General features: G+C 32.6%; 1 protein-coding gene across 1 annotated transcript; it reads left to right on the top strand.

The window, feature by feature from the left end:
- Positions 1–6,286: 6,286 nt before the first annotated feature.
- On the top strand, positions 6,287–10,675 carry LOC107955039 (uncharacterized mitochondrial protein AtMg00810-like). Its single transcript, XM_016890746.2, has 2 exons — positions 6,287–7,387; positions 7,685–10,675. The coding sequence occupies exon 2, from the start codon at positions 9,464–9,466 to the stop codon at positions 10,103–10,105; it is 642 nt and encodes a 213-aa protein (XP_016746235.1). The 5' UTR covers positions 6,287–7,387; positions 7,685–9,463; the 3' UTR covers positions 10,106–10,675.
- Positions 10,676–26,373: the final 15,698 nt, after the last annotated feature.

Here is a 26,373-nt window from a genome sequence, read left to right as displayed (position 1 = left end):
ATGACTTTTCCAACTCCTCTCAGGACCCTTAACCACTAAAGAAAACATACTTTTGTGCATAGTTTCTTAACCGTTCCCTTGCTCAAGGCCCAATACTTCTAGACCCAAATTCTGGGGCGTTACATTTAAAATCGTGGAAGCATTTGAAAACTCTAACGTTTAAATTTTGTGTCTTTAAAAATAGTAATTATTTTAAAAATTCATTTTCACCTAACTAGCACTATAAAATATGTAAGCAAAAGCCCAATTAAAATTTAAAACCCAAATTAAAGGCCTTATTACAAAACAAACCCAACATATAATTTAAAGTAAAATAAAAGCAAGTGTGAACAGTAGCAGTTTGTGGCCATCTCCGAGTCCCTCGTAGCTTTGAATCGCCTAAGACTGAGGATTACCTGCACAGTTAAGAGGAGAGGGTGAGTTGACGAAACTCAGTGTGTAATCCTCTAACAGTCAATTAGTAAATAACATACAGTAGTAGTCTGGGCCTGGTCTCTATTCAGTGATAGTACAGTGTAGGCCTTAGCCCAATTCAGTATCAATGTGGGCCTTAACCTAATACAGTAACATTACGGTACAGAAAATATAACCCATCCCAATCCAGCCAACACACCACTTCATACCACCAACACACTATGTGGGGATAAAATTGACCCACCCAGCCAACAAACCAATATCGCAGTAAAACTGCCAGTAATAGAATCACTATAAAGCTACCAGTAACAGTATACGTGGCAAAGCCATTAGTAGGTCTACAGTCATCTTGGGCGACCCGTGCGACCTTATCAGTACAGTACACTTTCTCCAAATATAACAACCCAACCCTATGCAATATGTCATGACATCATATCATACGTGTATGCAAAATGTCATGCTCAATCATAGTCATGCATATCATAAGGCCATAACAGTCATTTCATCTCCTAGGGGTATAAAAATCATTTTACCCTTCGGGGCTATTTCGGTCATTTTACCCTTCAAGGGTATTTCAATTATTTTAGCCTTCGAGGGTATTTTGGTTATTTTACTATTTAGAGGTATTTCGGTCATTTTACCCTTTAGGGGTATTTTGGTTATTTTACCCTTTTAGGGTATTTTGGTCATTTTACCCTTCGAGGGTATTTTAGTCATTTTACCCTTTGAGGGTATTTCAATTATTTTATCATTCGGGGGTATTTTGGTTATTTTACCTTTCAAGGGTATTTCGATCATTTTATCTTTCGGGGGTATTTCGGTCATTTTATCTTATAGGGCTATTTTGGTCATTTTACCTATTTTGAGGTCTCGGTGTAGATATCGACCTCTTGAAAGGTCCGCATTCACCTCAAGCAACTCAGGTAACCTAAGTGGTCATAATATTGTAAATTGGCCGAAGGCCTATTACTTGGCCCAAGTGGGCTCACACGCTCGTGCGGCCCGTTCAACCCAGATTTCACTACAACTATGAGATCTACATAGCCTAGTCTAATATTTGCCACAAATTGTGGATTTCATCCGTGTGGAGTCCACAAGCCTATTGGGCCCACACGACCCAATTCGGCCCAACGTAACCCATTACGGCCTAAGCCCATGGAAATGCTCATGGAGGCCTCTACAGTTTATCGCCCATAATTCGTGGGTTTGGCTTTCCACACGAGCGTACGAATGCTCGTGTGGTCTCAAACGCTGTATTTCGGCTTTTCGGCTTTTGTTGTTCTACAGTTACAGTGGGGTGGTTACACACCTGATGGGATTTGCAGATTCCCTTCGTTCTGAACACTCTTATTTTGAAAATCAATGATCATCGCACCCTTGGTTCCTAGGCAATGTGCCAATCAACTTCGACCACCACCAGTTAGGAATGGTAGCAATGCAGGTTGGAGAAAGCGACGAAAACCTTGAAAACCTCGCCGATCTCCCATCGAGAACAAGGAACAAATGAGATGATATATAGCTCTCCACAACAACAACCTCACCAAATCCTAATATTCTCTCCTCAAATCTCTCCAAATAGCCCTCCTCAATTCTCTCTATGACTAGTTCAAACTCCTTTTAGCAGTATTATAGTCCAACTCCACCACCTACCCAGCTCAACAAGCAAAATAATTACTCCATTGTGCAACCCAGGACTTGAACCTCAGACCTCATAGTTACACAACACGCCACCTTACGACTAGACCACAAGCTATTTTTGTGTCATAAACAAGCACTATTATTTATAAGGCCTATCTGCTAGTGTCCAGATTTATTTAAGAGCAAAACTAAACTTTCTACAAAAGCCAAGACTTGAACTTAGGCTTTTCAAACACTCCCATACACACCAAAATCACTTAGCCATTAAAGCAAACAAATAATTTGTGTCACTTTCTTGTACAACTAAATATTTATGTGTAGTCTCCTAACTATTCCCTTGTTCAAAACCTATTTCTTCTAGGCCTAAAATTTGGGATGTTACAAGGAGATCAAGGTGGTACAATAGAGGCCGGTTCACCTAAAAAGTCTAAAAGTCAGAACAAGTACAAGAGGACAGGTTGATCAAGAAGTCAATTGTTCAGAGTAATTTCAGGGTGCTAGAAGATTGATCCCTTTTTAATTTTTCTTCAGGGTATTTATAGAAGAAGCCCTTTTGTCCACTATCCCGACATGGCAAGATAAGCATTCAATCCAACCAAATGCATAAAGGATATTCATAAGCATCTATCATGTGACCATATCAGTACGAGGTTATTGTGCCTAAATAAACTCCTTGTTATATTAGGAGTGCATTTACATTAGGAGAATGTTAATACTTAAAAACGAGTAGGTGATTCCCTTTGGGAAGAAAAGGTGGTCTGTCGAGGCGTTACTTCAAATAAGGTCAATAAAAAGGCCAACGAAGTGTCTGATGTTGACACGTGTCTGAATGGTATAAAGGTATAATACTATTGTATATTTAATTTTCATTATATAATGTCACACCCTAAAATTAACCTAGAAATTTTAAGGGTAATTGAGGGATTTTGGCTCAAAATGAGTTCAGAAATTTTGAATTATGGTAACCTGAAAACAAATTCGACTATGGCTTTTAGAAAGTTAAATCAATTTTTGGAAATAATGTAGAAAATACTTTCAATTTTAAAAATAGGACTGTTTTGTAGAAGTGTTAATTTAAGAGTAGCTTTAAAGAAAATATACCAAGTTTTAAAATCAGTCTATTTTCCTTGCTTTTTACCGTACTTTTGACATTTAAAAAAGAAGAAGATAAACATCCTTCATCTTTTTCTTATGCCATCCATTAGGAAGGGAAAATCCCAAACTTTCATCCTCCAATGTCAATCTTCAAAAGCTCTACTCCCTTGTTTTCTATCATCTTGCTAGCATTAAAACCTCCCTAGAATTTCAAGGAAAGCACCAAAAACACTATTAATTTTTCTATTTATTAACTTGTGGGTTTTCTTAGATTTACCCTAATTTTTTCTCCTTTAATCAATGTAACATTTCAATTTCCTAATAATTTTTATGATATCTAGCCTTTTAAATCAAGTTTTTATCTATTGAATCAAAAGTTTTGAATAAATGTTGTAATTTGGGTTGTTAATGGTAAAATTTGGGATTTTTAATGAAAATGAAGCTTTAAAGTTTTTTTCAACTTGTTTTGATGTGATTAGAAGGTTTCTAAACTTTCCCTAAAGTTTCGTTGAAAGATTCTAAGGTTTTATTAAGTTTTCGTGAAAATGACCATTGTACGTCGAAATTTTGGAATCATGAAACTGTACAGTTTTGTGTAGTTTGAAGGTTGAGAATTATTATTATATATATAATTATATTATTGGAATCAATTTTATGCGATTGGAACAAGTAGGAGTTGAGATTTTTGTGTTTCGAATTTGCAAGTCGAAAAATTTAGTTCCAAGAGGAAGAAACCTTAGACCTATATTTTTTATTGTTTGGGTGTGTTTATACATGTAATTTAATTATGTTTTTTGTGTGGTTAATTTTGGTGAAGATTCGGAATCGTTGGATCCTTCGACAAGCAAGGCAAGGAAAGGAAAAGCTAGTTTAAACTTTCGACAATTAGGCGAAAGCACGAACGGTGAGTGTTTGGAATATCTACTTGTAGACATGATTCATAGTGTTAATCAGGAGCTTAGGAATAGCCTAAACCCCTATCCTAAGTTTTGAGTGTAACTTTTTTATATCCCTTGTTTAATTTGCAAAGTATGTGATTGTGTGAAATAGATTGAGTATAAGTTGTGTTAATGTGACATGTGATATATATATTGTGATATCTCTTGTGAATGTGTTAGTTGTGGGTATATTAGACATGTCGAATGACAGTGATGATGTCGTGTTAGCAATATAAATGTGCAGTGAAAGTGTGCAAAAAACGGTAAATACATATGTGTTGAATTATGAAATATGATGCTGATGTGACAGATAAAGTAAGTGAATATTGGTATGTGGTATGTGATAATCTGATTTTTAATGCATTCATATGTGAATGGATATGTGATGGCTCAATGAGCATAGTTGTGGCACTTAAAGTGCAATTAAATGTGAATCCGATAAGTGTGCTATGTGTACAAATTGTGATGTGAATTGATGTTTATGAACAAAGATTAATTATTAATTAAATATGTGTATTTGCGGATACTTTGGCCTTGTGATCTCATGAAACCGTTGGATATAGTTGGCATGTCATAGAATTATGAATACTCACCTTTGTGTTCTGTGATTTGGGCATTGAGGCCCCGAGACAGATTGGAGGGATAAGTAAATGTCGAGCCAAGCTCCATTCATCGAGATATGATGGTGTTTAGTTTTATGCTACACTTATGGGATATGTTAGACTCTTTGAGTCATTGGTGTGATGGAGATCCATGTATCCAACGTGTGGTGATAGAGCCCATTTTTATGTTTCATGTTTCGAAGTTGCCAAATTATCATTAATTGATTCATACATGAAAATATTATGTGTAAATGAATGTGGATATATAAGCTAGACTTGTGGGTCATTAAAGTATGAATACGTTGTTTGGTCTTAATGAATTATCGTTAAATGAATTATATATATACGAGTTGAGAGTAATCACATGTGAGAGCATATGTTAACTTTATGATTCAATGAAGTGTGGATATGTTATTTTGACTTGGTTAGAATATGGTTGTGAAAGAGTTGTAGTATGATCTTGTCTAACCTTTGATGTTATGTATAATTTGTGGCTATTCCGACATTCACTGAGCTTGTTTAAGCTTAACCACTCTTTCTAACCATTGTAGATATTTAGCGTTTGCGGTGCAGTTCCAAGGAAGTGATCCAAGTTAGGCTTTAGCATTTAAGTAGGTGATATTATTATTATTCGTTGAACTGTGGAAATAAAGGCAACGTGGTTAGAACTTTGGCTGGTTATTATTATGTTCTTGTTGGTTTACTATGATTGTGAACTTTTAAATTTTTTGCTTGGTAATTATTACAATTTTTAATTGTTATCACCATGATTTGGATCGACAAGGTAAAGATGTTGCATTGGATTATGTTTTGGGCAAATTTAATGCTTGATACTGTGATGATTAATGCATGTTAGAATGGAGATATGTAGAGCATGTTAATACTTTGTTTTGGTGTGCTTTTGCGAATCTGAGCTGAGGTATCAATACTTGAGACATGAATATCTATACCTCGAAGTTGAATTGTATCTTTGTGAAGTCAGTAACTTAATTTGGTATCGATACCCAAACACGAGTATCGATACTTGAGGTGAAAATACCACTACCATTGCCCATGTATCAATAAAATACTTTCATTTAAAATTTGATAGAATGCTAGTTTGGTATTGATTTTCTTACTAGTATCGATACTTATCTTCTAAAATACCGATACATGTGATGACGTATTGATACCTATGTGAGTTCTTTATAATTTTATCAAATAGTCCCTAAGCATGTTTTTAAATTATTTCTAATGTTGGTTAAGGTATGTTAAGTCGTTTTAAATGTTGTCTAAGGTGTTTAAGACTCATTACTCCTCTAAATATTTTAAAGTGACGATGGTTGCATGTATTTTAGACTTTGTGAATATGTATGAGTTCGATGTTTGATGTGGTGTCCTATTACATGGACTCGGTAATACCGTTGCTTATTTTAATTTTGTCAATAATTCTGTAATTAGTTAGATGGTTACTCAGTCAGCTTATTCTCCTTTTTTCTAGGCTTGATATACTGCTCTGCAACAGATTTTCAGCAGCTTACACGGGCCGCAACACTTGTATAAATTGTAACCTTTTTACAGCAATACAATCAATCAAAAATTTCACAAATAATTCATTTCTCTACATGGTATCAGATGTTTTTTTGTTTTTTTTTTTCTTCCTCTTTGAAGCTATGAGTCTCGACAATCTGGCTAACATTTCTAGCCCATATTTTCTTCATCCCAATGAGAATCTAGCCCTCGTTCTTGTTTCTCCCGTGCTCACGAGTCTCAACTATCACTCTTGGGCTCGTGCCATGCGTATGGCGTTTCTTTCCAAGAACAAGATTAAATTCGTTGATGGTATGATTCAAGCTCCTACTGTTACTGACCCCCTTTGTTCCTGCTTGGGCACGTTGCAGTACCATGGTTATTTCTTGGCTGCATCATTCCATTTCCCCTGCCATTGTTACGAGCATCTTGTGGATTGATTTCGCTTATGAGATTTGGCGAGATCTTTGTGAAAGATTCTCTCAAGGCAATGTGTTTCGTATTTCAGATTTGCAGGAAGAAATCTTCGCTTTAAAACAGGGTGATCGTACTGTCACCGATTACTTCACTGATTTAAAGATTCTTTGGGATGGATTGCTTCAATTCTGGCCTGTTCCTTCCTGCTATTTCCATCATCCTTGTTCTTGCGGGACTCTCACTATCCTTCGTCGTTATCACGAAAATGACTGCGTGATTCGGTTCTTGAAGGGTCTTAATGATTATTTTACTGGTGTTCGCTCTCAAATTATGCTGATCGATCCCTTGCCTTCTTTGAATAAGGCTTTCTCTATGGTGATGCAACAAGAGAGGCAGCTAACGCCGGTTTCTTCTTAGGTTTTTACTAGCAACATTGTTTGCCAGCCCTCCTCCACTCGCAAGCCACAAAATAAATCCTCTGTTGATAGCCGCCAGTGCACTTATTGTGGTGGCTCTCGCCACACGATTGTCACATGTTACAAGAAGCACAGTTATCTCCCGACTACAAGAGCAAGCGGCCAACCTCACGTGTTAACCTTGCAGTTGATGAGAAGGTTACATCGGCTTCTGAACCTTCCTCGAGCGTTTCCACTGACTCCAATGTTGTTTTGACTTCTGTGCAAATTCAACAGGTTCTAGCTTCGCTCCCCTCTTTGTCCCAGTCTTCCCATATTACCAATTAGGTTCTCGTTGAAACTCCTAAATCGACTAAAGGTATTTCTTCCCTTTTTTTCTTCTTCCTGGATTATTGATATTGGAGCCACAGACCACATTTGTCATAACTTGTCTCTCTTTGCCTCTTATATGAAAATTAGACCGATCTCTATTACTTTACCGAATGGTACACATGCTGTTGCTAATTTCTCTAGCACTGTTATATTTTCAACTGCTTTTCATTTCACTCATGTTTTATATGTGTCACAATTTTCTTTTAATCTCTTGTCCGTTACCCAAGCTACCTCTTAATTGTCATGTTCTTTTCACTTTTCTAATCGTTCATGTTGTATACAGGCCCTTCCCTCTATGAAGATGATTGGTACAACTAAAGTGTTCAATGGCCTCTATGTCCTTGAGTTGCCTGTCCTTCCCACTCCATCTCTTTCCACCAAGGTGTTTGCAGTCACGTCTGTCTCTCCCGCATCCCTCTGGCATCATCGCCTTGGGCATTTGTCCGACTTTAAATTAAAATCATTATATTCAAATCTTTCCTCTTCTCCCTTTGTTGCTAATTTTCCTTGTAAGACTTGTCACTTAGCTAAACAAAAGAACCTTGTTTTTCCTCTTAGTCAATCTGTTTCTAAAGCTCTTTTTGATTTGATTCATGTTGATATTTGGGGACCGAATGATATTGTTTCAATTACCGGCAATCGTTATTTCTTGACTATTGTCAATGATTTTAGCCGTTTTACATGGATCATTCTTTTGAAATCGAAATCTGAAGCATGCTCTTACCTGCTATCTTTTTGTTCTCTTGTTAAAACCCAATTTTCCCTCAAAATTAAGGTCATTTGAACCGATAATGGTCCTGAATTTACAATTCTTTCGTTCTATGCTTCCAACGGAATTCTACATCAGACTTCTTGTATCGAAACCCCTCAACAAAATGGTCTCATCGAACATAAACACTAGCATATTCTTAATGTTTCTCGTGCTTTTTATTTCATGCTCATTTGACGGAAATTTTTTGGAGCTTCGCTATTTTACACTTGGTCTTCCTTATCAATCATACTCCAACACCGCTTCTATCCAATTCCACTCCTTTTGAAAAATTACATAACACAAAACCAGAGTATGATTCGTTAAAGGTCTTTGGTTGCCTTTCTTTTGCTTCGACCTTACAAGCTCATCATACAAAGTTTGCTCCCCGTGCTCGTGAATGTATTTTTCTTGGTTTTAAACCTAACGTCAAAGGGTATGTCTTGTTTGATCTTCACACTCATGCCATTTTTGTATCTCGACATGTCGTTTTTCATGAGAATTCTTTTCCTTATTCTCATACTTCTTCTTCTGCACATGACTCCTCTTCTATCATGATTTGTGAAAACCCCATTCAATATGATCCTTCCGCTTATGGTCTTACACCTCCTTTTCTTCACCCGCTCCTCTTGCTCAACCTCCGAGAGTTAGGAAACCTCCTTCGCGTCTTGGTGACTATCATTGTTTCTACACCAAAGCTGCTACCAATCATCTTGTGCCTCCACATCCAAGTAAATCCATGCTTCCTTTGTCAAATTTATCATCCTCTCATTCACATTTTACTTTATCTCTTCTCACTTTTCAAGAGCCTAAGACTTTTCACCAAGCCAATAAACAGCTTCACTGGATGGAAGCCATGCAAGCTGAGATTTCTACACTCAGGCAAAACAACACTTGGACTCTTGTGGATTTGCCTCCTAGGAAGCCTGTCATTGGTTGCAAATGGGTGTATCGGATTAAATATAAAGCTGATGGCATGGTTGAACGTTACAAGGCACGCTTAGTTGCTAAAGGATACACTCAAACTGAAGGCGTGGATTATTTTGATACCTTCTCGCCTGTTGCTAAGTGACTACAGTACGTTTATTGATTGCCTTGGCTTCTTCTCACCAATGGCATTTGCATCAGTTGGATGTTAATAATGAATTTTTAAATGGTGACTTGCATGAAGAAGTTTATATGCGTTTGCCTCTGGGTTTTGAAGATGGTGCAAATGGTAAAGTTTGCAAGTTGCTCAAATCTATCTATGGCTTGAAACGAGCAAATCGACAATGGTTTTGAAAGCTCTCTTTTGCACTTCTATTGCTTGGTTATATGCAATCTTCATGTGATTTTTCCTTATTTGTGCGTGCTTCTACTGGTTCTTTTATAGCATTGCTTGTCTATGTTGACGATATTATCCTTGCCGGCAATGATCTATCTGAATTTGCTCGTGTCAAGCAGTTTTTGGATCATGCTTTTCAAATCAAGGATCTCGGTGTTTTGAGATATTTTTTAGGGTTGGAGGTCGCGCGAAATTCTACTGGTATCCACCTTTGTCAGCGAAAGTATGTTTTGGATATTCTTTTCGATGTTGGTTTTTCATATTGCAAACCTGTCCAAACGCCACTAGTCACCAAAGTTTCTCGTGATGCTTCTCCTGCTTTCTTATCGGATGGTTCTAGCTATCGTCGACTTGTTGGTCGTCTTCTCTATTGGACATCGACTCGGCCAGACATTTCTTTTGCTATACAGCAACTGAGTCAATTTCTTACCTGTCCGACAATTTTGCATTTGCAGGTTGCTCATCGCGTGCTTCGCTATATCAAGGGCACTCCCGACCTTGGTCTTTTCTTTCCTTCTGCTACTTCTCCCGTGTTAAAAGTTTTCAGTGGTTCTGATAGGGCTGGTTGTCCGGATACTCGGCGATCCGTTACGGGGTTTTATGTTTTTCTTGGTGATTCCCTTATCAGTTAGAAAGCCAAAAAGCAATGTATGGTCTCGCGTTCTTCTTCTGAAGCTGAATATCGTGCCATTGCCTCAACTTCTTGCGAGATTCAATGGCTCCATTTCCTACTGTGCGACTTGCATGTACCATCCTCGGGTCCAACTGCTCTCTTCTGTGACAATAAATCTACTCTTTAGATTGCAGCCAATTCGATTTCCATGAACGCACCAAGCACATTGAAATTGATTGCCATCTTGTTCGTGAGAAGGTCAAATTAGGTGTTGTCAAGCTTCTCCCTTACACCTCCAAAGATCAGCTGGCTGATATTTTTACCAAGGCCTTAGTTGCTGTTCCATTTCAGCTTAATCCTTCCAAGCTTGGAATGGCTTCGCTACATTCTCCAGCTTGAGGGGGGCTAATAGCGTTGCTTATTTTAATTTTGTTAATAATTCTGTAATTAGTTAGATGGTTACTCAGTCAGCTTATTCTCCTTTTTTCTAGGCCTTATATACTGCTCTGCAACAGATTTTCAACAGCTTACACGGGCTGCAACACTTGTATAAATTGTAACATTTTCACAGCAATACAATCAATCAAGAATTTCACAAATAATTCATTTCTATACACTCGGCAACCGAGTCGGGTATAAGGTGTTACATATAATACATATAATAAAAATATATTATAAATTTAAAAATGATGCAAGACAAACTCAGACTTTGAATATTAAAATATGAGTTCGTCTCATATTTGAAATGAATCTATTTTTTTAAACAAATAACCCTATTAACATTTTCTTTTCTTTTTATTAACATTTTGAGACATTTAGCAAGATCCGCATATAACTATATAAAACAACATATATGTGTAAATCAATTAACCCTTTTTTGTTCAACACTATCCATGATTATCATAAGGTTAATTTCTCAAAATTGTTGATTAACCAAGCTGATTTTACCTTATTCTCATGTCAAAGAGTTAATAGTTTCTTCAAGTTCATGGAATATGTACCCGACACCAATTCATTATTGTAGTAATTAAAGAGGATTAATCATGGCCGGCCAATTCTAGCTATAATTTATAAAAGAGAATTATTATTTATTAGTGTGTTTTTGACAATTTGGATTAATTTACATAATCACCCGTAATTTATTATGAGTAATTAATCAATTCAGTTGGTCTAGGAAAATAACACAAGTGTATTTGCATAGGACTCTTTTGAAAGCTGCCTTCATTTATGCCTTGCCATTTATAAGATACCATCTTTTGTCATTTTTGCCATTTCTTTCACTTCTACTGAATATTTATTTCATAAAATAATGAACTACAAAATAAGACATAGTAACCAAAGTGTTGTTAATTAGTAACATTTTAGGTATATGGTAATATATATTTAGCAAAAAAGCCAAAAAAATTAAAAGACCCTAATGATAATATTAATTAATTAAGGCATAAAGATAAATTTAGCCTTTAATAATTACTCATTTTGTCATTTTAGCCTATATTCTTTTTATTTTTATTTTTTGCTCTCAACCTTTAAAACATAGTTAAATTACCTGATTTTTTTTACTAAAAAATAACTGATCTAATAAAATTTCAATGGCATTGACGTCACAGCTCACGTGACATTTTATGTATACTTTATTGCTAAATGGATAAATTTTCTAAAAGTTTTTATGAACTTTTTTAAACATTGTTGTTTTCAAATATTTTTTATTAAATTTTTTGAATTATACATGAACTGTCATGTTAGCGGCCACTTTAATGTTGTTAAAATTTTAACATTTGTCAATTTTTTCGTCCAAAAGGAAGCACTTTTACTAAATTTTTAATGTTGAAGGTCAAAATTATCCAAAAAAAACAAAAAAACAAAAGAAGAATAAGGGTCAAAACGAAAAAATTGAATAAACATTAAAGGCTAAATTTCCTTTTTATCATTAATTAATTGAGTTGATATGTTAGACATCAAATCAATTAAAGTTTGTAGTAATAAATTCTTAAGGTTAGAAACAATTTAGTCTCTTTTAAAATAAATAAAACAATTTAGTTCTTCTATTAAAAGGTGAGTAAATAAAGATAACTTAAAACAACATTAATTATTTTCATTAATAAATTATAATGCATGGAGAAATTTAGTCCATATCAAAATAAATTACGCTATTTAGTCTTTATAATATTTAAAATTGAGCAAATAAAAACAAATGTGATGTTCACTATTTCTATTAATAGAAACTAATGTGATTATTAATGTTTAGCTAATGGTTCAGTTGTATTGTTAGTTACAACTAAAGAAACAACTAGAACAAAAAAAGCAAAGCAATGAATACATGAACTGATTACATAATTTGAAATCTTTTTCTACGTTTGCAAAGTTTTAAAGAATAATTTACTATAATTCAATAATACAAGATATAATTTAAGGTCGATTCACTCAACTTATTTAGACTTCACTCGTATTTAATTATGTAAGCTCATTAAAAAAATTGTCATTAAATTTTTCTTAGTTATAATTAACAAAATCATGAATGGTGATAGAGCTACATATGTTTTTATGTTTAAAAATATTAAGAGGGGGGAATTGGCATTTTTTTAAAGTTGAGAAAGGGTAAAAAAGTTTGATATAATAATTTATATTGGTTTGACTTCAATTGTCTATCATCGCTAATTTAGTTCAACTTGTCAAGAATTTTCTTAATTCACTCCTTTGAATTGTTACTCTCGACAAGGTATAATTTTTACAATTCTTATTTTATACATAGGCTAAGATTGAAACCTTTTCCCTCAAGTTTTGAAGTCTTAAATTAAAACCTCTTTAATTTTTGTGGTTGAATCAGTAACTCACTCAATTTATAATCAAAGAAATCCGCTCAAATGTAGGTGTTTACAAAGAATAAACTTGCTAAAAAAATGAAATAAGACTTATATAAAGATTTTACAATGAAGTACTAGAAGCTATGGAGTAAGACTTATACAAAGATTTACTGTTGATTTGTTATTTGGATATTAATCTCTCTAATCTTGAAATGTTCTAAAGGTGTATTTATGCTAAAGAAATGGTTTATAGTCGTTTAGAGTTGCTAAGGATAAAATATAGCCATTGCAATGTGAAAAATCGTATTGAAAAAATATCCTACAATTTGTGATATCGATACCACTAAAGAGTATCAAATATCGATATCTCTATCAAAATATAGTTGTTAATAACCATTAGATACACTAAGGTATCAATACTATAAAACAATGTATCAATATTTTTAGATCATATATCGATACCTCAAAAATATGAATAGATAATTTGCTCCTCTAGAATTGTCTACGTTACTTCCCAAAGCATCAAATATTATTGAAACTATGTATTTCTCTATATTTATACTATTATAATCCATACTATTATAATGTCTTTATTTCAATTGAGTGATAAGTTCAGGTGTAAGGATTTAATAAACTAGCAGTATATTTTTTTATTTCATAAATAATTATAAAAAATTATCATGTGTATTTTTTATTTAAATATTTTATTATATTTCTATAAGATATTTATCAAGTCCCTGACTCGAGCCTAAAAATTCCATTCACAATGTACTAAATATTTTTCATTAAAATATAGATATTATTATTATTATTATTATTATTATTATTATTATTATTATTGATACACTTGATGTAGTTAACAAAATAAATAACAAAAAAATTTACAAACCATAAATAATTCATTAGTAGGGTTTAAATAGGTAACTATTTAAAAAAAAAACTAAAATTAAACACACTCTTATTTTTTCTCATTTACTTTTTATTAATAATTATTTAAAATTTTTAATTTCTTTATCAATAATAATTAAATTTTAAAAATCATTAATTGAATAATTTCTTATATTATTGTACGTACAAATTTTGAGTCGAAAAATTGACTTAAAATTCGGAGCCAAATTTTATTTATAATTTTGATAGAAAAGTTACAATCTCCGGAAATTTCTTGAATACAAAGAAGAATATCATTTGATTCTTCTCTTTGGTTTGACCTTGATCCAATGGTTGTTTGACTTGATCTTGGATGAATGTAAATTGCTTCAAGAGTCATGTTGACTGGCTTTTAAAATGGGTTTAAACCTCATTTATTTAATTGAGTTGGATTGAAATGTGGTTTTCTTTAGAAACAACTTTGGTCTTCTTCTCCACGGTTGAATTGGATTGGATGGCAGCTTTTATTCAGAACTAATGCAGCGTTTTTAAGAATTTCTTCATGTTCTTCGGCTTCTTCAAAGAATCCTGTAGAGATTTCATGGGCTTCTTAAACTTGTGAACCTTTCTAAAATGACTTGGGTTAACCATTTTTTATAGTATCAATTACATGAATAAAAGAGAGTTCTTGTAAAATTCTTTTATTTAAGAATTTAAATTCTTTTATTTATTATTTATCTATTATTTTAATTAATTAAAAATAAAATAATTATTTTATTTTTAATTAGCAATAATATAAAATCTTAATATTTATCTTTTAATTAATTTAAATTAATTAAAAAATAATTATAACATAAATATGATGTCATCATTTTTACCATGATAATTTTGATTTGGACTATAATAATTTGGACTTCGATTTTATAAACTCCCTCAAAATTTGATCACTTACATAAATTTTGAAATGCAGCAACTAAGTTAGTCTTCAACGAAATTATCCTGCAGCTCAAGCTTGAGCTATGGGAATTCCTCTGCTTGAATTCTTCATGGGAGTTTTAAATTTTTTAATAATTTCCTCAAATCAATTGGCAACTTAATGTCAATTGCCGATTAGAAGTGTAATCAAACAAGGTAACCACCCACGTCTTTAGTGATTAAACTATATTTTAGTTTAAACAAAATTCAAATCCACTTTCAACTCTTAAGTTAGTTTAATATTTTTTTTTAAAAAGTACTTTTGAAAACTTTAGTTTAAAATTTAAGTGTTTAGTATTGCTGTTAAAAGATACTTTTGAGAAATAAAATGTCTATTTTAGACATAATATTATAAAGTAACTAATATGCATTTAAATAATGTTCAAATTAATTAATATTATAATATTTTAGCAAGAATATAAAAAATAATTTATTATAACTTATTGTTAATATTTTAATATATAATATTAATTTTAAATGTTTCTAAATAATTAATATTAATTGTTTAATAAATTTAATTAGAATATATTAACTTTATTTTAAATATTTAAGTATAATAATTAAATATTTGTAATTATATATTAACACAGTTGTATTATTTTAAAAACAATTTTATTTTTATTTTTTAATTAATGATTTTAACATATTTGTATTATTTTATTTTAAAATATAATTTGAATATATAACTTAATTAAATATTAACATAACATAGAAAATATTACATATATTTGGACTAAAGTTTCAAAAAGGGATAATATTTATATACAAAATATAAATACTAAAAATTTTACATTAGTATTTACAATTTAAGGTGAATTCATTAAACTAGAAGCTATAGCATCTCTTGTTAATTCCATTTCAAAACCACTTGACTTTCTCCATCATGCACATTTCCTGAATCAATAATATTCTCATATACCCTGTTAATATTTTCGTATTCCATAAAATCTACATCATTTCGACCGACATGTTTTCGGATAAAATTGTGTATCACCATTGCAGCAACAACGATCATCGTTTGCTTTCCAAAACTATAACTTGGCCTTTTTGCTATAAAAACTATCTTACAGAAATGAAATGCCAGTATCTGTTCCCAAATCCACCTGCAAGCAACACAATATCATTTTAGAAACCTCATGTGTAGTGCACCCAACTTATTGAAATAACATTACTATTATGTTCTTCAAAGAAACCTACAACCAAATGAATGAAATAGAGATTGTACCTAAAAAAACATTCATCGCTATAACAAATACCATCATTTTAATAGTTAGTGATAGTCTTACTGCTAAACTTGCAAGTTACTAGAATTTCTTTTCTAACTAGGTTGAATATTGACATATAAGAGAACCCAAGGTAACATAAAATGATATTTTCGCCAAAAAGGAATGCTAACTAACCTCATAAGCATTTATATCCAAGAAAAGAAATTGCAAAAGTATAGGAATTATTTTAGATTGTATTAGAAGAATAACTACATACGAAAATGGCAGCATTTTGGCAGGCATCACTTCGCATGAGATTGCTCAGAAAATTCCTAAATTCGTTTATCTTCTTTCCAGGCTCCACTTTTCCTACTTCAGCACCGACCAAAACTATCTGAAGTTGAAAACATAAAATGAATTAAGACATCTCAAGCATTCATTTGAAAAGGGGAAAAATGTGTTTAACAAATTGTCATCATACCTCCCTCATCAGGTACCTCTCAAACTTGACAGCTGATTTGGGCAACAAAACTCCACCAACTAATTTCTGTGGTATAAAAATTGCAATTCATTTTCTCAACAACTGACAACAGTAGGGGGGCAAAACAAGAGATATTCATCATATGTGACTGGCACAAAGTAGATAATCTCTCAAAGGGAACCTAATGATTTACAAGTTTATACACGACAACCTAGAAATGTGCATTCATCCACCAATAGGTCATCATGTAGATAAACTTTTATTCTTAAAGTGCTTCACTGAGTTAATGTCAGGAGTTAACAAGATACAAACTCACTTAATGAAACTACTTAACAATCTAAATATAGAGTAGTGAAACCAACATCAATTAAGAATAGCAAACCTATGTAACTCAATCTTCATATAAACTCATAGAACATGGAATGGATGTGAAAAACAACAAAGATAAAAAATAAAAATAAAAACCCTTCAACATCATCATTGCCCTTTGAAGGAAAAAGTTTGTCACAAGAAAAGTTAGAAAAAATAAATGAGCCCCATCTCGTTAAAAAAAAATCAAACAATCAATTGCTGCAAGATTTTTTTTCTTGTTTCATTATAAACCAGATATTGAAATATTCCAATCCAATATCAAGAGTTAAAAAATCTGATTCTTTCACAAGCCAAAATAGTCGTAAAAAATAACTAAACTAAGCATAAGGAACAGTTAAAGAGAAGAAGAGAGCAACTAAAATAGTTGTAGAAGAAAATAAGCTCACTGGTGGAAGAATTAAAGAGGAACAACCTAAAATGGGAAAAAATGAAAAAAATTAAATTGAGAGTTAAAATGAGAAGATGAGATTAGGGGAGTAGAAAGAGAGAGAGAGAGAGCAACAACAACCTTGAAGAAAATGGAAGAATTGAAGAAAATAAAATCGAAGAGAACTAGAGAAAAAAGCTTTGAAAGAGAAAATGAAGAAAAAATTGGGATTCTACTATGTGTTTTGGGAGAAGACAACTGGAGGATAAAAATGTAAATAGCCAACCAAAAGAACTTTTGGAAAGAAAACAACTTTTCTAAGTTAAAATTTTCACTCAACCATTGTTTGTTTAGCAATGCTTTGGAGTAAAAAGTGTTTTTTGAGTGAAAAGTCCTTCTCAAAAGCACAGCTGAACGGGCCCTTAGTCCAAGTTGGATCATACTTCAATACATGGTTGTGCATCACCATAAACAAATAACACCCATGGATCTCTGATGTTCCAATTGAAGGCTTCTTGTCGCAATTTTTAAAAAGAAAATATTTTTGTACTTTATTTTTTTTAAGCTCATCATGGTATATACCAAAGGTCACGAGAAGTATTCCTATTCATCCACCATCAAAGTCGAAGATGCACAATCAAGAAGAAAAAGAGAATTGAGATTTTCAAATACTTCAACAAATATTAGGATTTGACAAGAAACGTACTATATCGTTCTGCTAAGAGTTTGGTGATGGTCAGGGTATATGATGCACTAGTCAAGATCAATTCTGATTCTTCACATTGACATGGTACGACATAAATTTGCTTCATTTTTTTTCCAACATCAATATGGTGTGGTGGAGATCAATCTTAATTTTTTTCAACACCAATTTGACAAGACGAAGATCAATTCTAGTTCTTTATTACATCACCATGGCGAGATTGAGATTAGTTCCACTTTTCAAGCACCAATATGGTGAAAACAGGTCCTATTCCAAACTTTGCACCATCATCATGGTGAGAAGAAATTTTTCAATTCAACATGGCGAGAGGAGGGTCTATTTCGAACTATGCACCATCAACATGGCAGGAAGAAAATTTTCAACTTCAACATGGTGAGAGGAGAACCCATTCTAAACTTTGCACCATCAACATGGCAAGAAGAACTTTTACAACTTCAACATGGTGAAAGGAGAGCCCATTCCAAACTTTGCACCATCAAAATGGCGGGAAAAACCTTTGCAACTTTAACATGGCGAGAGGAGGGCCCATTCTGAACTTTGCAACATTAACATGGCAGGAGAAGGGCCCATTCTGAACTTTGCAACATCAACATGGCGGAAACAACCTTTGCAAATTTAATATATTCTGAACTTTGCACCATAGACATAGAGGGAAGAAGTTTTGTACCCTCAACATGATGAGAGGAGGACCCATTTTAAACATTGTAACATCAACATGGCAGGAAGAACTCTTTGCAACTTCGATGTGTGAGAGGAGCTCTGAAATTTCTAACATCAACATGATGAGAAGAACCCTTGCAACTTCAACATGGAGAGAGGTGGGCCAATTCCAAACCTTGCATCATCAACATAGAGGGAAGAAGTTTTGTACCCTCAACGTGGTAACTTCAACATAGAAAGGGAAGAACCCATTCTAAACTAATTTTGCTCATTAGTTTTCTAATGTTTAACTAATACTAAGCGGTATTACGTAGTCGGATCATGATACAAAAAGACATCTTATATTAGTAAAATAACTTAAAAATGTTCGTACTCTAATTGAGAATGAGCAAACCGATTGAAAGACTAATATTTCGTCTATCAAGTCTAATTGAGGAGATGTTTTGTCTTAGGCATCAGAGCGGATGACTCCTAGAAGATAAAGACATAGATGTGACTGACTAGATTGACAATACATTGGATTGGACCCAAGGAGAATAGATCATTAATCCATTTACGGATTGATTCACTTGTGACATTCATAGTGTGACATACCTAAATCCTGAGTGGATGACGGACTAAGTATGCGTGACTCGTATACTTTGATGTAAGTAAAAACTTAAGCTCAAATAGATAAAGAACAGAAAGCTAGTGTGTTTAATATATGACTTTTGTAGTGTTTGCGTCATTCCCAACAATGGAATCCATAGTTCGAGACATGGGTAAATGATATCCTCTCAGTGGCATTACATGGTTGATGAAAAGTAAACGTGGCCATAAGACATTCGTCTTTGTGATGAATGACTTGATTACTATTTGATGGTAATCCACTAGATTGTTGAAACCAGAAATGAATTGCATGTTGAATCAAATGAACATAAATGAATAGAAATGGTAAAAACGGAGAAATGGGAAACATTTGGAATTTATTATGGTTTTCTCGAAAATAAAATGAATAATGAAGAAATGGAATAATTTGGAAATGAATGTGGTTTTATCCAAAATGAAAATGAAAAAGAAAAAAATGAAAATAACCTTAAAATGAATTAATGTTTTTCAAATTAAATGAATTTCGAAAATGAAAATAAATCATTTGGTCATAGTGAACAATTGAATGAAGAAATATTAAATATATTTTCTCATAGATTTTTTTACAATAAAGTTGTCATGATTTTAATGGAATTAGAATTGGGTTGAGAAGATTAATTGGAAATATATTGAAGTTTATTTTGGGAAATAGCAAAACAAATATCAGGTTGGATCGAATTATAAATTATTTGGTTAAAGGTTCGGGAAGTACTTGTAATTAGACCCGATATGGGAAATAGACAAACCCTAGTAATATTAACTAGGGTTTCCGTTACCTATCCTTTTAGTTAGACTAGGAGTTCATTTTTCTAGTTGAAATAAACTTCTATAATTCAAGAAGGGTTTTACCTTCTCTCACTATAAATAGATGACACCGGTAGGACTATTAACACAACTTTCAGATACCATTATTCTGCTGGAAAATAAAGAGACTTTATTCTCTAAGAAATAAATATATTTCTGAAATAATAATTCTGTAGGTTTCTATTTGAGAAGAGATTTTTATTTTCACATTAAAGAAAAAAATATTTCTAGTTCTGTGTTTGACTCGATTCGTTTGAGCCCACACTCGAAATAGTTCGTGGTACGAGAATAACAGAGGAGATCGTTTGGTTGAAAGCTGAGAATGACAAGGATCCGTCTATCCAAAAACACAGGTGTGAATTCAGTCTAGGGTTTATTGCTATAAGTATCACAAACTAGATTGGTTTTCAAAATTCTTATTTTTCGCTGTGCGAGAAAACCATTTTCAAATCGAATTTTTTACAACAAAATTCCTTGGATAGATAGGCTTGGTAGCATTCTAAGCATTGTTCTTCATTAAATGAAGAAAGAGCTGTTGAAAAATCTAGTTTAGAAAACGGTTTCCAGTCATAGAAAAAGTTTAAAAAATTAAAAATCATGCCGATTTGTGGTATTTATAACAATAAATTTTTTTCTAGAAAAGTACATGTGCTTTGTGTGAAATGGACTTGTATCGTTCTCGGCTTTCAACTGAACGACCTTCTTTACTATCCTCGTACCTTGAATTGTGTCGAGTGTGGGATCGAGCAATATGAACCAAACACAAAACTAGAAATGATTTATTACTTTTAATAGATAAGTACTTTTCTCAAATAGAAATCGATAGAAATTGAAATTCCCAAAATATATAATTTATTCTTAGAAATTAAATTTCCACTACTTTCTTGCAGAATAACAATATATGAAACCTCGGGTTTCAACTGAACGACCTTCTTTACTATCCTCGTACCTTGAATTATGTCGAGTGTAGGATTGAGCAATATGAACCAAACACAAAACTAGAAATGATTTATTACTTTTAATAGATAAATACTTCTCTCAAATAGAAACCGATAGAAATTGAAATTCCCAAAAAATATAATTTATTCTTAGAAATTAAATTTCCACTACTTTCTTACAGAATAACAATATATGAAACTTCTGTGTAAAAACTTATGTTAATAGCTATACCAGTACCATCTATTTAAAAGGAGAGATAGGAGAAACATGGTGAAAGGAGAGCCCATTCCAAACTTTGCACCATCAAAATGGTGGGAAGAACCTTTGCAACTTTAACATGGTGAGAGGAGGGCCCATTCTGAACTTTGCAATATTAACATGGCGGGAGAAGCGCCCATTCTGAACTTTGCAACAACAACATGGCGGAAAAAACCTTTGTAACTTCAGTATATTCTAAACTTTTGCACCATCAACATAGAGGGAAGAAGTTTTGTACCCTCAACATGATGAGAGGAGGACCCATTCTAAACATTGTAACATCAACATGGCAGGAAGAACCCTTTGCAACTTTGATGTGGTGAGAGGAGCTCTGAAATTTCTAACATCAACATGATGAGAAGAACCCTTGCAACCTCAACATGGAGAGAGGAGGGCCAAATCCAAACCTTGCATCATCAACATGGAGGGAAGAATTTTTGCACCCTCAACGTGGCGACTTCAACATAGAAAGGGAAGAACCCATACTAAACTAATGTTGCTCATTAGTTTCCTAATTGTTAACTAATACTAAGCGGTATTCGTGGTCGGATCATAATACAAAAAGACATCTTATATTAGTAAAAGAACCTAAAAATGTTCGTACTCTAATCGAGCATGAGCAAACCGATTGAAAGACTAATATTTCGTCTATCAAGTCTAATTGAGGAGATGCTTTGTCTTAGGCATCAGAGCGGATGACTCCTAGAAGATAAAGATATAGATGTGAATGACTAGATAGACAGTACATTGGATTGGACCCTAGAAGAATAGATCATTAATCCATTTACGGATTGATTCACTTTTGACATTCATAGTGTGACATACCTAAATCCTGAGTGGATGACGGACTATATATGCGTGACTCGTATACTCTGATGTAAGTAAAAAATTAAGCTCAAATAGATAAAGAACAGAAAGCTAGTGTGTTTAATATATGACTTTTGTAGTGTTTGCGTCATTCCCAACAATGGAATCCATAGCTCGAGACATGGGTAAATGATATCCTCTCAGTGGCATTACATGGTTGATGAAAAGTAAACGTGGCCATAAGACAATCGTCTTTGAGATGAATGACTTGATTACTATTTGATGGTAATTCACTTTTAATGAAGGAATATGTAATGATTACCATGAGATAAAATAGAATCATATTAGGAGAACGGATATTATCCCAAAGAGATTAAGGATATCCTATGAAGGTAACACACTTATGACAAAGTCATTGGACCAGCACTGATCGAGTTACTTTCATAATGGTATGCGAGTGGGGAGAGCTCAGTCACGATACTATAGTGGAATGACTTCATGACTAAATAAGTGTATAATTAATAGGCAAAAACCTGGAATTTAATTATAAATCATTTGAACCTCAATTGCGTATGTCCAATCAATCCCTCCACTAGATTGTTGAAACCAGAACATGAATTGCATGTTGAATCAAATGAACATAAATGAATAGAAATGGTAAAAATGGAGAAATGGAAAACATTTGAAATTTATTAAAGTTTTCTCCAAAATGAAAATGAATAATGAAGAAATGGAATAATTTGGAAATGAATGTGGTTTTATCCAAAATGAAAATGAAAAAGAAAAAAAATGAAAATGACCTGAAAATGAATTAATGTTTTTCGAATTAAATGAATTTCGAAAATGAAAATAAATCATTTGGTCATAGTGAACCATTGAATGAAGAAATATTAAATATATTTTCTCATAGATTCTTTTACAATAAAGTTGTCATGATTTTAATAGAATTAGAATTGGGTTGAGAAGATTAATTGGAAATATATTGAAGTTTATTTTGGGAAATAACAAAACAAATATCAGGTTGGATCGAATTATAAATTATTTGGTTAAAGACTCGGGAAGTACTTGTAATTAGACCCGATGTGGGAAATGGACAAACCCTAGTAATATTAACTAGGGTTTTTGTTACCTATACTTTTAGTTAGACTAGGAGTTCGTTTTTCTAGTTGAAATAAACTTCTATAGTTCAACAAGGGTTTTACCTTCTCTCCCTATAAATAGATGGCACCGGTAGGACTATTAACACAACTTTCAGATACCGTTATTCTGCTAAAAAATAAAGAGATTTTTATTCTCTAAGAAATAAATATATTTCTGAAATAATAATTCTGTAGGTTTCTATTTGAGAAGAGATTTTTATTTTCACATTAAAGAAAAAAAATATTTCTAGTTCTGTGTTTGACTCGATTCGTTTGAGCCCACACTCGAAATAGTTCGTGTTACAAGAATAATGGAGAAGATCATTTGGTTGAAAGCTGAGAATGACAAGGATCCGTTTATTCAAAAACACAGGTGTGAATTCAGTTTAGGGTTTATTGCTATAAGTATGACAAACTAGATTGGTTTTCAAAATTCTTATTTTTTGCTGTGCGAGAAAACCATTTTCAAATCAAATTTTTTCCAACAAAATGCCTTGGATAGATGAGCTTGGTAGCATTCTAAGCATTGTTCTTAATAAAAAGAAGAAAGAGCTGTTGAAAAATTTAGTTTAGAAAACGGTTTCCAGTCATAGCATAAGTTTAAAAAATTAAAAATCGTGCCGTTTTGTGATATTTATAATAATAATTTTTTTTCTAGAAAAGTACATGTGCTTTGTGTGAAATGGACTTGTATCATTCTCGGCTTTCAACTAAACGGCCTTCTTTACTATCCTCTTACCTTGAATTGTGTCGAGTGTGGGATCGAGCAATATGAACCAAACAAAAAACTAGAAATGATTTATTACTTTTAATAGATAAGTAATTCTCTCAAATAGAAACCGATAGAAATTGAAATTCCCAAAATATATAATTTATTCTTTGAAATTAAATTTCCACTACTTTCTTGCAGAATAACAATATATGAAACCTCGGGTTTCAACTGAACGACCTTCTTTACTATCATCGTACCTTGAATTGTGTTGAGTGTGGAATTGAGCAATATGAACCAAACACAAAACTAGAAATGATTTATTACTTTTAATAGATAAGTAATTCTCTCAAATAGAATTGAAATTCCCAAAAAATATAATTTATTCTTAGAAATTAAATTTCCACTACTTTATTACTAAATAACAATATATGAAACTTTTATGTAAAAACTTATGGTAACAGCTATACCAGTACCATCTATTTATAAGGAGAGATAGGAGAAACATGGTTGAATAGTTATAACACAAATAATATTTACTTAATAGAAACACTATTCTACTCTAAGAGTAGGGGTGGGTGGCACACCCTAGTAAATATCACTAAGGTTGCCACTCCTTCATATTCATGATGGGTAGTATTTGGCCTCTGACTGTGCCTCGGCATGAGTGCACAAGGGCTTAGAAATATATGCAATTGGATATGAAAATATGTATGGTAGCAAGTGTACATGTCAAATTGTAATATAGTTAATTACAACGAAACATTTTGGAAGTATTCTGAGATGGTACCCAAGGGAGGCCTGTTTAAACTAAATCAACAATAAATCCTAACACAATAAGCTAGGTCTAGGTAGCTACTACTCTACTCATTATATTATGGTTAGAATCTAAAATTGAGATTTTAAAGCAGAAAAGACTAAAGTGCATAAATAATAAAAAATTCCAAATTAACAATCAAGTTTAACATGCAGAAGGGTGATTAACGTACATGGTTGTGATTAACCTAAAGTTAGCAATTTTACCAATTAATTAAGAATTAACCTAATTACTACCTTTCAACTTTTAATTAAATTAAATTAATTGACTTAGTCCACTGATCTTTTGACCTGATGGAACTAAAATAGGATAAGTTGAAATGGTTCTAAGTATAATACCCTCCCGATTTCATCTACCTAAATAACTTCCTAGAGTTTTCAATTCTAGGGTCTAAGCACACTCAACCTAATGCAATTAATTAGTTTATGAACCTTAGCTCCAAGCTAACAACGCCCACTTCAGTCAACCAACCTTCCTAGAGATTTAGTTATGAGCCATTCTATATGCAAATAAGCCTACCCAATTATCAAACATTAAAACAATGCAAAATGATAAAAGAAGGGTAAAGAATTCTTAAGAATCCCGGTGAATCCAAAACTTGTGATTGATGGAACAACCACTCTAACTCGCTAAAAATGTTGATTATTGCTTTGGAATGAAGCGCGAACGAAATAAAGTAAAAGATAACATCAAAAAAAAACTGGAAAGAAAGTGAATTGAAAATTGAAAAGTACTAGAAACAAGAATTGGAAAATTCTTAAATCTAACTAAACTACAATCTAAAACCCTAAAATGAGCTCTTTAAACTAATGGTTTAATGTAATATTTATAGTCTAAGTGTAGTATGACCAATTAGGTTGCTTACAATCTAAATGACAAGTTAAATGAGACTGTATGGATGAAAACACCCTTGTAGGATTTTTGGCTTTTCGAGTCCAATGTCACGATATTCACTAACCAATGTCGCGACTTTTTAAACAAATTACTTGATCTCTGAGACTAGGTTGAATGTCGCGACTTCGCTATCCTGATGTCATGACTTTGAGGTCAATAAGCTTACCGTGTGGATCTTGGTTGAAAATTTGGCTAAGTGTTGAGCCAGCTTCCAATGTCACGACTTCCATGATAAATGTTGCGACATTGAGGCCAGGCCATTAACTTCTTGGCTTAGGTTGTTTTCTGCACACTCGTTTAACTTGTTAGTTCCACCTTAGGCTTATATCGGCCTAATACGTCATAAAACATTAAAAGAAGCTCAATTTATTCCATCATAACTAAAACCTGAATACTTCTTAAAATGAATGTAAAAAACATAAAAGTAATTGAATACAAGCTCCTTAGGTAGTGAAAATAGCTTAATTTACCATAATGAATTATGGCAGATCAACCTCTCATGTATTTTTTCCAATTATATGTGCTTCCTAAACTTTTGACCCATACTTTATAATTTAATCCAACCCAATATTTGTTTTTTATTTCCAACATAAATATTAATTAATTAATTAATTAAATCTATCAAATTAACTAAATTAATTTCTCAATTAAATAATTTTCTCAATCCAATTCTAATTTCGTTAGAGTCATGACAATTTTACTGTAAAAGAATTTATAGGGAAATATATTTAATTGTCATATTCAACATATTCATGATTACTAATTAATTTAATTCCATTTTGAACTTCAATTATAATTAAATAATAATTCAAAAACTTTAAATTAATTCTCAAGTCATTTC

The sequence above is a fragment of the Gossypium hirsutum genome, chromosome D07 (assembly GCF_007990345.1).
Source record: "Gossypium hirsutum isolate 1008001.06 chromosome D07, Gossypium_hirsutum_v2.1, whole genome shotgun sequence".
Taxonomy (NCBI): domain Eukaryota; kingdom Viridiplantae; phylum Streptophyta; class Magnoliopsida; order Malvales; family Malvaceae; genus Gossypium; species Gossypium hirsutum.
The sequence above is the reverse complement of the archived record's forward strand: the minus strand, read 5'-3'. Positions and strand labels throughout refer to the sequence as shown.

Coding starts and splice junctions, on each gene's coding strand:
- LOC107955039 (XM_016890746.2), top strand. CDS start 9,464: ATGCAATCTTCATGTGATTTTTCCTTATTTGTGCGTGCTTCTACTGGT.